Consider the following 18,232-nt stretch of genomic DNA (forward strand, 5'->3'; position numbering starts at 1 on the left):
AGAACAATAGTATGTAAGACACATAGAATAATGGCCTCCCAAGATTTCCACATTCTAAACCCTGGAACCTGTGAAAATGTTACATTACATAGCAAAAGGGACTTTGCAGATGGAATTAAGATTATGAACCTTAAAACAGGGAGAGCAACCTAGATTATCCAGGTGGATCCAATCTAATCACAGGGCCCTTAAAAGAGAAGAGAAAGAGGAGTCTGAAGTAATGCAGAAAAAAGGAAAAAGAGAGTTGAATCATGAGTGCAAGACAACCCTCCTTTGTTGTCTTTGAAGATAGAGGAAGAAGATCACAAACCAAGGAATGAGACGTTCTCTAGAAGGGGATCAGATCTCAGCTGACAGCCAGCAAGGAAACTGTGACCTCGGTCCTACAGCCACAAGGAACAGAATTCTGCAACGACCTGAATGATCAAAGAGCCTACAGAAAGGAACACAGCCCTCCCAATATCTTGATTTTAGCCTGATGGGAACCATGTCATATCAGACTTATGACCTACAGAACTCTGACACAACCAATTTGTGTTATTTTAAGCCACAAAGCTTGTGGCAATTTGTCACAACACCAATAAGAAACTAATACAGTGTGACACCCACATAACAAATGTCTATAGACTGAGTTATCATCATATGTCTGCTTTGGGTTATCTGTCAGATCCATAGCCTTAAAGATCATTTAAGAGTAATCTCATTAGTTATTACTGCAATCTTGTTCTCTTTTGAAAAATTTTAAATATTAATAGGTTTCACAACTTCGTTCGGATATAAAGTGATGCTTTAAGTTATTCAGAATAGGATTTTGTTCTCTTCTCATATAAAAACAATAAAATCTTGCAATGTTGAATTGCTTACAGTTCCACAAATATACCATATCATTTACACCTCCATAATTTTGCACAGACTGTTCCCTCTCTGTGAGTCCTCCTTTCCACACACCCCACACGCCCTCTAATCTGATTAGGAGACTCCTTAACCTTTTGCAGCCCCAGAGAGCCTTTTCCATCCATTCTATGAAGGTAATCATTCCCTTTTCTGTGCAACCACAATAAGACTTAAATACTTCCATTGCTTCACCTATTAATTTGACTTACACTATATGTATTTCCATGCTTGTATCCTTTATTACTCTCCACACACCCTAAGACTATGCTTTTTCATGTGTATAGCACATAGTAGAATATCAAAGACAAAGAACAAGGTTTTAGGAGAATGGATGATCCCTAAATCAACCACCTAATCTCATTAGCTGGACCTCTCATCTGATGTGAAACTATGTATAGTATTAGCTACATTTATTGAGCACTGACTATGTGTCAGATACTATGTTATCCAATTTACATCTTACATATATTATCTCAAAAATCCTCAGAATATATCAGTAAAATGAGTATTTTTACCCTCTGAAATATTCTATAGACTGTAAAATTTCAAATTTCAAAAAATGCATTGAAATTTTATCTTGAACAGTATAATATGCAATATAAATGTAAATTTTTTAAATATCAAAAAGAATTTGTATACCTGCAACAACTCTGATAAATGTGCCAGATCCTTCAACATTGCCGCTCACTCTATGTACTGTGATGTTATATGTTCTACCAGGAGTCAGATCTGTAACTGTGTGTTCAGTCATCATTTCCCAAATAAGATATTCTTTTGCAAATGTTCTGTTTGATATATAAATCTTGTAATGAGTGAAGTTAGTCTCTGTTGGATTCCACATTAAATTTGCAGAAGAAGTATTCACAGCTTTCAACGTTAAGCCACATATCCTGGATGGTTCTATTGAAAAGGTAAATATATGTAAATAAAAACTGCACACATATATGTAAAAATAAAGCAAACATAAATAGTATAATTTAAACATCTACATAATAATCCTTGAATTTATTCATGTACAATATAATGTCTTACATGTTCAGCTCTGCAAATAGAGAAATAGGCTATTATATATACAAGAGTTTTATTTTAAGTGACACATTAACATCCTCCCTAGTTCCCAAATATCTTTCCTTAATCAATCATTAATCACTTCCAATAGTCATTCCTTTAGAATTGTGCCTCCTGAGTGCTTGTAACCAGAAGTATCCTTATATGATACAGTTATAGGTTCATTAGCTACCACCTAGCAGATAGCTAGGTGTTGGTTGAAGATGAAACAGAATAAGTTAGAGAGGGTGTGAGGGCCAGAAGTAAGGGCATTTTCAAATGTGGTTTTTTCAGCTACATCAAAGTATTCAGCATGCCTATATCCCTGCATTTTTAATCCATTCATCAGGTGAAGTAATATTGTTTCTTGCATTATCATTTGGTCTCCACCAAGAGGGGATCCTGTAAACATCATAAACTTTCACAAGACTTGTTGGTGACAAATACTATTACTCCACCCCACTCCAAAACATTATGAAACTGATTTACAATGAATTTACAACCATCAGGGAAGAAAAACTAGAAGTTGTCTGCTTATCAAACCCCCACCCCAATAGAAAATGAATTGCATTTATATCATTATGACATGGTATATATAATGTGTGTATATGTATACATATATTCCATATGTGACATACATGATATGTATGTACATACATATATATACATGTTGGCTTCAGATTAAAAAAAAAAAACTCTATGTAGTTCCCAATACATTTAGGCAAAGACTTTTTTAAGTTCACATATATCTTGAGAGTTCTCTTAATCATATTATGATCATCATCATTCCTTAATTATCAAGCTTTATGTTTAAAAATGGCTTTAATTATGCTGGGCCAAAATACTTTCAGTTCTTATAAAACTATAAAGCAAAAATTTTATTTATGATATTTCCTTACTTGTAGCCACTTTTTTCATTACAGATATGCTGTAATCTTTGCCTCTAACTGTCTTCACGTGGAACAGGTATTCCATACCCGGAGTCAAATTCTTTACTTTGGCTTTGTTGCTATAAACAATTACTTTAAATAGTTTTTCCTTTCTAGATGTCATACAATAGGATATCTAGAGAAAGAGAGAGAGAAATTCATGTTTTTCATGATTTAAAAATGATTTATTTGTCACGAACTCGATACCAGTCACATCACATAAATTAATACTGCAAGGCAGAATTTGTGATCTGTCCTATCTTCACCAAGAAGTAATTTGGAGCTAGTTGAGGCTGAATAACTTAGTGAAGTTCACATAGTAATAAGTACAGTGGACTAACATAGTTTACATACTAAAAGACCAATGGTTTCCAAGTATTTCCAAATTTCATATATTTATGTATATATACACATGATTTATTTGTACATATGCATAATATAATAGATATGAATGGGACTTTACCTGTTGGTCACCTGAAAACAAAAACTGTTTTGTAAAATTTCAGGCATGCCCACTCCCCCAACTCCATATAAGCAGAAGACTAGAGGAAGTGAAAGCAGATATCACTGAAGTTCCTAGACTCTGACCTTGTGGAGAACACCATGGCTTTCTCCTGGCTGCCTAAGCGATTGGAAAGAGGGTGCTTCTGCCCACAAACTGCACTCCAGCTAAATGAGGAAGGCCCCACATGCATCACTATCATAAACGGAGGGGCCTGCTGGAGAGAATGACACATTCCAGGTGGAAGCAGACTTTTGGCTCATGTATCTGGTTGATCAGAGAAAAAGGAAATTGGGGAGAGCTGAGGAGCATTCTGCATACCCACCTTTGCCCTGACAAAGATGCCACAGACTCCCATGGGTCAAGTATGACCAGAGAGAGTGATCAGGCTTGAACCATCTTACCAGTGCCCCACCCAAGAAGGCTGGCCCTTGTGCAAACACACCCAAGCAGCAAAAAGTAGTGGGATACAATGCCAGTGGAAAGAGCTGAGAGTAGTTGGAAAAGACTGAGCTAGAACTGGTCTGTCATTTCAAGGGTAGTGGGATAACCCCAGGCCCCTCCAGGGAACTCACATATATGCCTCAGAAGAGAGCCAGTATTTGGAGGGCTGCTAAACAGATGTCATTGGAAGCCAACCAGTGTTAGTCAAGGGCATAGTAAAAAAAAAAAAAAAAAAAAAAACCAGCAAGAGAAAACAGCAAAAATAAACACCTGGAACAGAGGAGGCACTTTAATTTTTTGTTGAATGAATGAATGGTGTCACATTCCATATTTCATTATAACCATCTTTCATTATAGCCAATTATTCATTAAAGCTTTGAGACTTGGCATTGCCTTTAGAAATTTTCAGTGAACTGATCTGATAGTTCCAATACCTTAGGGATTTTTTTAAGTCAGTAAAAGCTACTTAAAACAATCTTTACTCTTCTTTACTCCATATTTCATGTTGTAAAAGAAAAGATACATCTAAATGAAAGTAATCGCATTAATTTTATAATTTAAATTACACTATGCTTTAAAAAACACTTGTTATGTGGTAAGAGTCAGAGAAACAAATTTCCTAGGCAAACATGTTTATCACTGTCTTGTGGGAAGAGTGTTTTGTTACTGAAGGAAGATAATCATGAGGTCTAGAAGCATATCATTGCTTATTGATTTATAAGGTGTCACTGGCAATTACCTTGCTTGTTTGGCATATGGGAAGATAGGAATAGTGAATAGAATGCTGAGAACTTCTGGTATGAAATAGTAGGGAAAAGTACCATGTAGCAGAGGAAGAATATAATCTTAATGAAGTGCTAAATTCAGACATACAAAGAATCATAGTAAGACATTAATGAAGGGTTAAAAGAAAAAGAAATTGACTGCAGTGATCTCATGATAAAATGATGTAAATTTTTTAAAATAAATTTGTAAAATAGAGATTTGTTTCCCCAACTATGTGGACTTCATACATCTAATAGAAATCAATTGAAGAAAACATAATTTGTGCTTTATTTCTACTTCTAAAGCATAGTTTGAAGACCTGGGATGATTAATTTTAAATGATTAGGAAAATGATCCCAATTGTGCAAGTACACTTTGCTAAGCAACCAGGATACTGTTGCTTAATTCATTAAAATTTAACAAATAATTTCATTGGTTGAGAAACACTAGAATAATCATTAGTGATATAATATAGTTAATAAACAATCTGAATCCGAAAGATTAACGTGATTTCTTAAAATAAGTTTTACTTAAGAAATACATAAATTACAGTCTCTGAAAAAAAAATGTGTTCATATAAAAATAGTAAAAACGTAATTCTAGGGGAATATATTTTATCTGACAACAAATAAATTTATGGCCTCAGTTAACCCCAAGGAAAGATCATCTTTTTAGGCATTTGCCTTGAAATATAAGAATTAGGACAAACAGATAAGGGTAAAAAATGTGGATCTTTTACAATTAACATTATAAGTGCCTAGAATTTTCTCTAGAGAATACCTACACTAAATACAGGAATGAATTAAATCATTCTAGAAAGGCTGGAATTTTTCATGAATCATTTATTTTTCAAGATGCCCCTGGGCTTCCCTGGTGGCGCAGTGGTTGAGAATCTGCCTGCCAATGCAGGGGACACGGGTTCGAGCCCTGGTCTGGGAAGATCCCACATGCCGCGGAGCAACTAGGCCCATGAGCCACAACTACTGAGCCTCCGCGTCTGGAGCCTGTGCTCCACAACAAGAGAGGCCGCGATAGTAAGAGGCCTGCGCACCGCAATGAAGAGTGGCCCCCACTTGCCGCAACTAGAGAAAGCCCTCGCACAGAAACGAGGGCCCAACACAGCCAAAAAAAAAAAAAAAAAAAAAAAAAGATGCCCCTATCATTGAATGACATTTACGAATGACAGATAGAATGCTCTCTCCTGTGAACTTGCTCGTGTAGAATATCCTCTCCTCTTTTCCATGAGTCTGAACACTACCCATTCCTAAAAGTTCACCTCAAGTTCTACCCTTTGCTGGTAACTATATTCAGTATTGATATCCTCCCTCCATAATCACCCCAATCATATATGGGAACATTGTTATGCAAAGTTTTATTTATTTACCAAATACTGGGCTGGCCAAAAAGTTCGTTCCATAATATCTTATGGAAAAACCAGAAAGAACTTTTTGGCCAACCCAGTATTTATTGAGCATCTATTACAGGGAAAGCATTATTATCGGTACTAGGTATTTTATGGTAAACAAGACAAGTAAGGCTTCTGATTATAGGGAACTTACATTCTAGTGGTGACGCCAAACAACAAGCTACTCAGTATTAGCAAATGAATGAGATAACTCAGCTACATCACAGAGTGAATAGAAAGAGTGATTTTATTTAGATTAGGTAATCAAGGAAGGAGATGAGAATATAAAACAGAATGTTGCTCACCATTTAATTCTACAAGGATTAAGTCATTAGCCACTGCAGTTGCTGACTTACAATACACCCTGAAAGGAATTTGGGATGTAAAACAGAATCAGGCACTCTGTGCTTTGGAAAAACAGGCCCCTCAGAAAGTTAGATGTATATCTCAGGAAGAATTTTAATGAACCCAGATTCTTACATTTTCCCATACACAGAAAAGCACTAAAATCATTATCTGTGTCTTGTGACTAACATTAACCTCTTACTGAGATGTATGCTTGACTACACGTATTTCCTAGCCCCAAATCATATACGTACTGGCTTCTCCCCTACCTCCGCAGAGCAGTTCCCTCGACCTACTTGAGAGGCTGTTTCCTAGGCTATAGTCCTCATTAAATTCCCTGAGTAAAACTGAAAGTCACAACTCTTACAATGTGCATTTTTCTTTTAGTTGACTAGATGATTCTTGAGCTGAGAACCCAATGATAGGAAAAAGTCGATCAAAACTGGCGGCAGGGCTTCCCTGGTGGCGCAGTGGTTGAGAGTCTGCCTGCCAGTGCAGGGGACACGGGTTCGAGCCCTGGTCTGGGAAGATCCCACATGCCGCGGAGCAACTGGGCCCGTGAGCCACGACTACTGAGCCTGCGTGTCTGGAGCCTGTGCTCCGCAACTAGAGAGGCCGCGATAGTGAGAGGCCCGCGCACGCGATGAAGAGTGGCCCCCACTTGCCGCAACTAGAGAAAGCCCTCGCACAGAAACAAAGACCCAACACAGCCCAAAATAAATAAATAAATAAATAAAATTTAAAACTGGCGGCAAGATATCCATGCGAAATGAATGTCAAGCACAAAAACCCTGCAATGGGGAAGTGCTTGCCATGCTAAAGGAACAGAAAGACAGCCCAATATGGTAGCAACATGGTAACCAAGCAGGCAGCATAATTAGATGAAGATCCAATCAAGTGAGCTCTTGGAGACCATGGCAAGGAGTTTAGACTTCATTTGAGGGCAGTGGAAATCTAATGGAGGTTGTTAAACCAATGAGAGATACTATGTTTTTAACCGTGCTCTCTCGCTCGCTCTCTGTTTCTCTCTCCCTCTTTCTGGCTGTTGTGTGTGCAAAGTAGATTATATGGAAATCAAGAATGGAAACAGAGAAACCAGTTAGGAGGTGAGAGGCTATCGTCTGTCACCTAGGCTGCTGGTCTCCATAAGAAATGAGAGTAACTAGGACAAGGGTGGTGTAGTGGAGATGAAGAGAATTGGACACCTTAATGATCCATTTCAGAGGTAGAAGTGACAGAACCAGGTGATGGACTGAGGAATGAAGGAATGGGAAGAATCAAAGATAACTGAGCAAGTGATTTCAGGACAGGGTCCTTTCCTGAGATGTGAGAGGTTGGGAGGAGCTGGGGTGGAGTCACAAGGGACAGGGAGAGCCTTGAGCCATGGTAAGGAATCTTTCAAGCACAAGAATGACATTTTATTTACTTTTAAGAAAGAGCACTCTGATGGCTGTGTGGCAAGGGAGAGGGTAAGGAGGGATTCACATCAAAATTAACCTTCCTTCAACCTAAATGTCCATCAACAGATGAATAGATAAAGAAGATATGATACAGGTACACAATGGAACATTACTCAGCCATAAAAAAGAAAGAAATAATGCCATTTGCAGCAACATGGATGGACCCGTTATATTAAGTGAAGTCAGAGAAAGACAAATATCATATGATATTGCTTATATGTGGAATCTAAAAAAAATGATACAAATGAACTCATATACAAAACAGAAATAGGCCCACAGACATAGAAAGCAAATTTATGGTTACCAAAGGGGACAGGGTGGGGAGGAATAAATTAGGAGTTTGGGATTAACATATGCACACTACTATATATAAAATAGATAACCAACAGGGACCTATCATATAGCACAGGGAACTATACTCAATATTTTTTAATAACTTGTAAGGGAGAAGAATCTGTAAACAAATACATATATGTATGTACAACTGAATCACTTTGCTAAACACCTGAAACTACTGCAACACTGTAAATCAACCATACTTCAATAAAAAAATTAATTAATTTTTTAAAAATTTTAAACCACTAAGCTTCCTTGATTGTGAAATATGAACTGAGAAAACTAAAAAAAAGAAAACTACTAATTCATTCAGTCATCAAAATATTTACTGACTTCTGCTGTATGTCAGATACTGGTCTCAATAATGTAAAAAATGGTGACCAAAGCAGATAATAAAAGCCCTGTCCTCACAGAATTTGCATGCCAGAACACTTGCCAAACACATGATCTAACTGAATCCCCTAAACAATTCTACAGAATAACAATAATCTTCATTGACAGATGAGGAAACAGGACCAAAGAGGATCAAAATTTGCCCAAGGTCTCACAACAGAGGTGAAGTTAGGATTCAAAGCAAGGAATTCCAGGGCCTTAATCCTTCCATTGCACCATACTGCCTACCACACCTTATAAAATCACAGGAAACTGAACACAGGCATGTATATCAAAGTTGCATCAAATTAGTGTTTTCATTTTCTTTGGATAAATATCCAGGAGAGAAATGGTAGATCATATATGGCAGTTCTATTTTTAATTTTTTGAGGAATTTCCATACTTTTACATAGTGGCTGCACCAATTTACATCCCCACCAACAGTACACAAGGGTTCCCTTTTCTCCACATCCTCATCAACACCTGTTATTTGTTCTCTTTTTGATAGCCATTCTGACAAGTATGAGGTGGTATCTAACCATGGTTTTGATTTGCATTTCCCTGATGATTAGTGATGCTAAGCATCTTTTCATGTGCCTTTTGGCCATCTGTACGTCTTCCTTGGAAAAATGCCTAAACAGGTCCTCTGTCCATGTTCTAAATGGATTGTTTTTTTGATATTGAGTTGTGTGAGTTATTAACATATTTTGGATATTAACCCCTTAGCAGATAAATCATTTCAAATATCTTCTTCCATTCCATAGGTTGCCTTTCCATTTTGTTGATGGTTTCCTTTACTGTGCAAAAACTTTTTAGTTTGATGTGGTCCCATTTGTTTATTTTTGCTTTTGTTTTCCTTGCATGAGGAGACAGATCCAAAAAAATATTGCTAAGACCAGTGTCAAAGGGTACACTATGTTTTTCTTCTGGAATTTTTATGGTTTCAGGTCTTACATTTAAGTTGTTAATCCATTGTGAGTTTTTCTTTGAATATAGTGTAAAAAAGTGGGCCAGTTTCACTCTTTAGCATGTAGCTGTCCAATTTTCCCAACACCATTTATTGAACAGACTGTTCCCCATTGTGTATTCTTGGCTCCTTTGCTGTAAAGTAATTGACCATATAAATGAGGGTTGGGTCTTTTATTTCTTTCCATTGATCTGTGTTAGTTTTCATGCCAGTACCATACAGTTTTGACTACTATAGCTTTGTAGTATAGTTTGAAATCAGAGAGCATACAACTTCCAACTTTTTCTTTCTTTCTTAATACTGTTTTGGCTATTCATGGTCTTTTGTGGTTCCATTTATGTGAAAAATGCCACTGGTATTTTGATAGGCATTGCACTGAATCTATAGATTGCTTTGGGTAGTATGAACATTTTAACAATATAAATTCTTATCCATGAAAATGATATACCCTTCCATTCATTTGTGTCATTTTCATTTTCTTTCATCAGTGTCTTACAGTTTTCAGCACACAAGTCTTTTGCCTCCTTGGTTAAATTTATTCCTCAGTATGTATTTTAATCTTTTTGATACAACTGCAAATAAAATTTTCTTAATTTCTCTTTCTGAGAGATCAGTACTAGTGTATAAAAATATCACAGATTTATGTATATTAATTTTGTATCCTGCAACTTTACTGAATTCATTGATTAATTCTAATAGTTTTTTTGGTGGAATCATTATGGTTTTCTATATATAATATCATGTCATCAGCAGATAGTGACAGTTTTACTTCTTTTCCAATCTGGATGCCTTTAATTTTCTTTATGTGTCCGATTTCTGCGGCTAGGACTTTCAATATTATGTTGAATAAAAGTGGTGAGAGTGGGCATCCTTGACTTGTTCCTGATCTTAGAGGAAATGCTTTCAGCTTTTCACTGTTGAGTATAATGTTAGCTGTGGGATTGTCAAATATGACCTTTATTATGTGAAGTTAAGTTCTCTCTATATGCACTTTGTTGAGAGTTTTTATCATAAATGGATGTTGAATTTTGTCAAATGCTTTTTCTGCATCTACTGAGATGATCATACGATTTTTATCCTTCATTTTGTTATTGTGATGTATCACACTGATTAATTTGTGGATGTTGAACCATCTTGCAACACTGGGATATACCCCACTTGATTATGGTGTATGATCCTTTTAATGTATTGTTCAATTCAGTTCGCTAATATTTTGTTGAGGATTTTTGCATCTCTGTTCATCAGTGACAATGGCCTGTAATTTTCTTTTCTTGTAGTGTCTTTATCTGATTTTGGTATCTGGGTAATGCTGGCCTCCTAGAGTGAGTTTGGAAGTATTCCTTCATCTCGAGTTTTTCTGGAATAGTTTGAAAAAAGTAGGTGTTAACTTTTCTTTAAGTGTTTGGTAGAATTCACCGTGAAGCAGTCTGGTTCAGGACTTTTGTTTGTTAGGAGTTTTCTTATTACTGACTCAATTTCATTACTCATAATCAGTCTGTTCATATTTTCTATTTCTTCCTGATTTGGTCTTGGAAGATTGTATGTTTCTAGGAATTTATCCATTTCTTCTAGGTTATTCAATTTGTTGATATATAGTTGTTCATAGTAATCCCTTATGATCCTCTATTTCTGTGTGGTTGATTGTAACTCTCCTCTTTCTTTCACTTCTGATTTTATTTATTTGGCCCTCTCTCTTTTTTTTCTTGATGAATGTAACTAAAGGTTTATCAAGGTCCTTGATCTTTTCAGTGAACCAGTTCTTAGTATCACTGCTATTTTCTATTGGTTTTTTAGTCTCTATTTCACTTATTTCTGCTCTGATCTTTATTATTTCCTTCCTTCTACTAACTTTGGGTTTTGTTCTTCTTTTTCTAGCTCCTTTAGATATAAAGTTAGATTGTTTGAGATTTTTCTTGTTTCCTGATGTAGGCCTGCATTGCTATAAACATTCCTCTTAAAACTGCTTTTACTGAGTCCCATAGATTTTGCAATGTTGTATTTCCATTATCATTTGTCTCCAGGTATTTTTAACTTTCCTCTTTGATTTTTTCATTGACCCATTGGTTGTTTAGTAGCATGTTACTTAACCTCCAGGTGTTTGTGTTTTTTTCCAGTTTTCATCTTGTAACTGGCTTCTAGTTGTGTACTGTTGTGGTCAGAAAAGATGCTTGATGTGATCTGGATCTTCTTAAATTTATTGACACTTGCCTTGTGGCCTAACATGTGATCTATCCTGGTGAATGTTCCTGTGTGAAAAGAATGTGTATTCTGTTCTTCTGGAATAAAATGTTCTATATAGATTTATCTATTAAGTCCATCTGGTCTAATGTGTACTTAAAGGTCAATGTTCCCTTACTGATTTTCCATCTGGATGATCTATTCATTGATGTAAGTGGGGTGTTAAAGTCCCCTACTATTATTGTATTACTATCAATACCTCCCTTTATGTCTGTTAATATTTATGTATTTAGGTGCTCCTATATTGGCTGCATAGGTATTTACAAATGTTATATTGTCTTCTTGGATTGATTCCTTGATCATTATGTAATGTCCTTATTTGCTCCATTTCAGTCTTTGCTTTAAAGTCTATTATGTCTGATATAAGCATTGCTACCCCAGATTTCTTTTCATTTTATTTGCATGGAATATCTTTTTCCATCTCCTTAATTTCAGTCTGTGTGTGTCTTTAGATCTGAAGTGAGTCTCTTGTGGGCAGTATATACTTGGATCTTGTTTTTTTTTTTTAACCATTCAGCCACCCTTTGTTTTTTGATTGAAGCATTTAGTACATTTACATTTAAATTAATTATTGATAGGGATATACTTACTGCCATTTTAAAGACTGTTTTATCATTGTTTTTGTAAATTATTTTTGGTTTCTTTCTTCTTGTCTTGTTCTCTTCCCTTGTGATTTGATGAATTTCTTTAGTGTTATGTTTGTATTGCTTTCTTTTCATTTTCTGTGTATCTGTTATAGATTTTCAGTTTGTGGTTAGCACAATGTTCATACATAACAACTTATGCATTTAACAGTCTATTTTAACTGGCTGAATGGATACAAAAACAAGACCCGTATATATGCCTTCTACAAGAGACCCACTTCAGACCTAGGGACACATACAGACTGAAAGTGAGGGATGGAAAAAGATATTCCATGCAAATGGAAATCAAAAGAAAGCGGGAGTAGCAATTTTCGTATCAGACAAAATAAACTTTAAAATAAAGACTATTACAAGAGACAAAGAAAGACACTACAAAATGATCAAGGGATCAATCCAAGAAGAAGATATAACAATTGTAAATATTTATGCACCCAACATAGGAGCACCTCAATACATAAGGCGAACGCTAACAGCCATAAAAGGGGAGATCGACAGTAACACACAATAGTAGGGGACTTTTTAACACCCCACTTTTACCAATGGACAGATATCCAAAATGAAAATAAATAAGGAAACACAAACTTTAAATGATACATTAAACAAGATGGACTTAATTGATATTTATAGGACATTCCAACCAAAAACAACAGAATACACTTTCTTCTCAAGTGCTCATGGAACACTCTCCAGGATAGATCATACCTTGGGTCACAAATCAAGCCTTGGTAAATTTAAGAAAACTGAAATCGTATCAAGTATCTTTTCCAACCACAATGCTATGAGACTAGATATCAATTACAGGAAAAAAATCTGTAAAAAATACAAACACATGGAGGCTAAACAATACACCACTAAATAACCAAGAGATCACTGAAGAAATCAAAGAGGAAATCAAAAAATACCTAGAAACAAATGACAATGAAAACACGACAAACCAAAACCTATGGGATGCAGCAAAAGCAGTTCTAAGAGGGAAGTTTATAGCAATACAATCCTACCTCAAGAAAAAAGAAACACCTCAAATAAACAACCTAACCTTACACCTAAAGCAATTAGAGAAAGAAGAACAAAAAAAACCCAAAGTCAGCAGAAGGAAGGAAATCATAAAGATCAGATCAGAAATAAATGAAAAAGAAATGAAAGAAACAATAGCAAAGATCAATAAAACTAAAAGCTAGTTCTTTGAGAAGATAAACACAATTGATAAACCATTAGCCAGACTCATCAATAAAAAAAGGGAGAAGACTCAAATCAGTAGAATTAGAGATGAAAAAGGAGAAGTAACAACTGACACTGCAGAAATACAAAGGATCATGAGAGATTACTACAAGCAACTATATGCCAATAAAGTGGACAACCTGGAAGAAATGGACAAATACTTCGAAAAGCACAACCTTCTGAGACTGAACCAGGAAGAAATAGAAAATATAAAGAGACCAATCACAAGCACTGACATTGAAACTGATTAAAAATCTTCCAACAAACAAAAGCCCAGGACCAGATGGCTTCACAGGCAAATTCTATAAAACATTAAGAGAAGAGCTAAAACCTATCCTTCTCAAACTCTTCCAAAATATAGCAGAGGGAAGAACACTCCCAAACTATTTCTATGAGGCCACCATCACCCTGATACCAAAACCAGACAAAGCTGTCATAAAAACAGAAAACTACAGGTCAATATCACTGATGAACATAGATGCAAAAATCCCCAGCAAAATACTAGCAAACAGAATCCAACAGCACATTATAAGGATCATACACCATGATCAAGTGGGCTTTATCCGAGAAATGCAAGTATTCTTCAATATATGCAAATGAATCAGTGTGATACACCACATTAACAAAATGAACGAGAAAAACCATATGATCATCTCAATAGATGCAGAAAAAGCTTTTGACAAAATTCAACACCCATTTATGATAAAAACCCTCCAGAAAGTAGGCACAGAGGGAACTTACCTCAACATTATAAAGGCCATACATGACAAACCCACAGCCAACATCGTTCTCAATGGTGAAAAACTGAAACCATTTCCACTAAGATCAGGAACAAGACAAGGTTGCTCCCTCTCACCACTGTTTATCAACAAAGTTTTGGAAGATTTAGCCACAGCAATCAGAGACGAAAAAGAAATAAAAGAAATCCAAATCGTAAAAGAAGAAATAAAACTGTCACTGTTTGCAAATGACGTGACATTATACTTAGAGAATCCTAAAGATGCTACCAGAAAACTACTAGAGCTAATCAATGAATTTGGTAAAGTACCAGGATACAAAATTTAATGCACAGAAATCTCTTGCTTTCCTATACACTAATGATGAAAAATCTGAAAGAGAAATTAAGGAAACACTCCCATTTACCATGGCAACAAAAAGAATAAAATACCTAGGAATAAATCTACCTAAGGAGAAAAAAGACCTGTATGCAGAAAACTATAAGACACTGATGAAAGAAATTAAAGATGATACAAACAGATGGAGAGATATACCATGTTCTTGGATTGGAAGAATCAACATTGTGAAAATGACTATACTACCCAAAGCAATCTACACATTCAATGCAATCCCTATCAAACTACCACTGGCATTTTTCACAGAACTAGAACAAAAAATTTCACAATTTCTATGGACAAAAGACCCCGAATAGCCAAAGCAATCTTGAGAAAGAAAAATGGAGCTGGAGGAATCAGACTCCCTGACTTCAGACTATACTACAAAGCTACAGTAATCAAGACAGTATGGTACTGGCACAAAAACAGAAATATAGATCAATGGAACAGAATAGAAAGCCCAGAGATAAACCCACACATATATGGTCACCTTATCTTTGGTAAAGGAGCCAAGAATATACAATGGAGAAAAGACAGCCTCTTCAATAAGTGGTGCTGGGAAAACTGGACAGCTACATGTAAAAGAATGAAATTAGAACACTCTCTAACACCATACACAAAAATAAACTCAAAATGGATTAAAGACATAAATGTAAGGCCAGACACTATAAAACTCTTAGAAGAAAACATAGGCAGAACACTCTATGACATACATCACAGCAAGATCCTTTTTGACCCACCTCCTAGAGAAAGGGAAATAAAAACAAAAATAAACAAATGGGACCTAATGAAACTTAAAAGCTTTTGCACAGCAGAGGAAACCATAAACCTTTCTCCCTCAGAATGGGAGAAAATATTTGCAAATGAAGCAATTAACAAAGGATTAATCTCCAAAATTTACAAGCAGCTCATGCAGCTCAATATCAAAAAAACAAACAACTGAATCCAAAAATGGGCAGAAGACCTAAATAGACATTTCTCCAAAGAAGATATACAGATTGCCAACAAACACATGAAAGGATGCTCAACATCACTAATCATCTGAGAAATGCAAATCAAATCTACAGTGAGGTATCACCTCACACCAGTCAGAATGGCCATCATCAAAAAATCTACAAACAATAAACCTGGAGAGGGTGTGGAGAAAAGGCAGCCCTCTTGCACTGTTGGTGGGAATGTAAATTGATACAGCCACTATGGAGAACAGTATGGAGGTTCCTGAAAAAACTAAAACTGGAACTACCATATGACCCAGCAATCCCACTACTGGGCATATACCCTGAGAAAACCATAATTCAAAAAGAGTGATGTACCACAATGTTCATTGCAGCTCTATTTACAACAGCCAGGACATGGAAGCAACCTAAGTGTCCATGACAGATGAATGGATAAAGAAGATGTGGCACATATATGCAATGGAATATTACTCAGCCATAAAAAGAAACGAAAATGAGTTATTTGTAGTGAGGTGGATGGACCTAGAGTCTGTCCTGCAGAGTGAAGTAAGTCAGAAAGAGAAAAACAAATACCATATGTTAACACATATATATGGAATCTAAAAAAAAAAAGGTTCTGAAAAACCTAGGGGCAGGACAGGAATAAAGACGCAGACGTAGACAATGGACTTGAGGACATGGGGAGGGGGAAGGGTAAGCTGGGACGAAGTGAAAGAGTGGCATGGACATATATACACTACCAAACGTAAAATAGATAGCTAGTGGGAAGTAGCTGCATAGCACAGGGAGATCAGCTCGGTGCTTTGTGTCCACCTAGAGGGGTGGAATAGGGAGGAGATATGGGGATATATGTATACATATAGCTGATTCACTCTGTTATAAAGCAGCAACTAACACAACGTTGTAAAGCAATTATACTCCAATAAAGATGTTAAAAAAAAAAAGTCTACTTTAAGTTGATGGTCACTTAAGTTTAGAGCATCCTAAAAGCACATTTTAATACCTCCCCCAACAAGCACTTTACGCTTTTGACGTAATTTTTTACATCTTTTTATTTTATGTATTGCTTAACTAAGTATTTTAGATATATTTTATTTCTTTTGTCATTAAACCTTCATAGTAGCTTTTACAGGTAGTTGGTACACTACCTTTACTACACGGTTGCCTTTACCAGTGGAATTTTTTTTCATAATTTTCTTGTTTCTAGTTATGGCCTTTTCTTTTATGTTTAAAGAACTCCATTTAACAATTCTTGTAAGGCTGCTTTAGTGGTGATGAATTTCTTTAGCTTTTGCTGGTCTGGGATAGTTTTTCTCTCTCCTTAAATTCTGATTAATAACCTTGCTGAGTAAAGCATTCATGGTTGTAAGTTTTTTCCTTTCAGCACTTTGAATATATCATGCCAGTCCCTTTTGGCCTGTAAAGTTTCTGCTAAAAAAAATCAGCTCAAAAGAGGGCTCCCTTGTACGTAACTACTTGTTTTCCTCTTGCTGCTTTTAAATTTCTCTTTAACTTTTGACATTTTAATTATCATGTGTCTTGGTGTGGATCTCTTTGGGTTCATCTTGTTTCAGAGTCCATGCTTCCTGGACTTGGATGTCTGTTTCCTTTACCATGTTAAAATTTTTTTCAGCCATTATTTCTTCAAATAGGTCTACTAGAACTTTCTCTCTTTCTCCTACTGGGACCCCTTAAAATGCAAATATTGGTATGCTTGGTGTTATCCTAGAGGTTCCTTAAACTATCCTCATTTTTTAAAATTCTTTTTATGTTCTGATTGGGTGATTTCCACTACCCTGTCTTCCAGGTGCTGATCCATTCTTCTGTATGTGCTCCTCTAATGTGCTGTTGATTCCCTCTAACATCTTTACTGGAGTATAATTGCTTTACAATGGTGTGTTAGTTTCTGCTTTATAACAAAGTGAATCAGCTGTACATATACATATATCCCCATATCTCCTTCCTCTTGCGTCTTCCTTCCACCCTCCTTATCCCACCCCTCTAGGTGGTCACAAAGCACAGAGCTGATCTCCCTGTGCTATGCGGCTGCTTCCCACTAGCTATCTATTTTACATCTGGTAGTATATATAAGTCCATGCCACACTCTCACTTTGTCCCAGCTTACCTTTCCCCTTCCCGTGTCAAGTCCACTCTCTAGTAGGTCTGCGTCTTTATTCCCGTCTTGCCCCTAGGTTCTTCATGACCTTTTTTTTTTTTTTTTTTAAGATTCCATATATATGTGTTAGCATATGGTATTTGTTTTTCTCTTTCTGACTTACTTCACTGTGTAGGACAGACTCTAGATCCATCCACCTCACTACAAATAACTCAATTTCGTTTCTTTTTATGGCTGAGTAATATTCCATTGTATATATGTGCCACATCTTCTTTATGTATTTATCTGTCGATGGACACTTCGGTTGCTTCCACCTCCTGGCTATTGTAAATAGAGCTGCAATGAACATTGTGGTACACAACTCTTTTTGAATTATGGTTTTCTCAGGGTATATGTTCAGTAGTGGGATTGCTAGGTCATATGGTAGTTCTATTTTTAGTTTTTTCAGGAACCTCCATACTGTTCTCCATAGTGGCTGTATC

General features: G+C 36.1%; 1 protein-coding gene across 9 annotated transcripts in view; it reads right to left on the bottom strand.

The window, feature by feature from the left end:
• The window catches only part of PTPRQ (protein tyrosine phosphatase receptor type Q), a 258,054-nt gene that overhangs the window by 202,602 nt on the left and 37,220 nt on the right, over nucleotides 1-18,232 (bottom strand). For all 9 annotated transcript variants that reach the window (XM_061204869.1, XM_061204868.1, XM_061204865.1 and 6 more), the window contains 2 exons: nucleotides 2,841-3,006; nucleotides 1,534-1,794 (listed from right to left, as the gene is read on the bottom strand). In XM_061204869.1, the coding sequence (XP_061060852.1) occupies nucleotides 1,534-1,794; nucleotides 2,841-3,006 (427 nt within the window). The remainder of the gene's footprint in view (nucleotides 1-1,533; nucleotides 1,795-2,840; nucleotides 3,007-18,232) is intronic.

The sequence above is a fragment of the Eubalaena glacialis genome, chromosome 11, assembly GCF_028564815.1.
Source record: "Eubalaena glacialis isolate mEubGla1 chromosome 11, mEubGla1.1.hap2.+ XY, whole genome shotgun sequence".
Lineage (NCBI taxonomy): Eukaryota > Metazoa > Chordata > Mammalia > Artiodactyla > Balaenidae > Eubalaena > Eubalaena glacialis.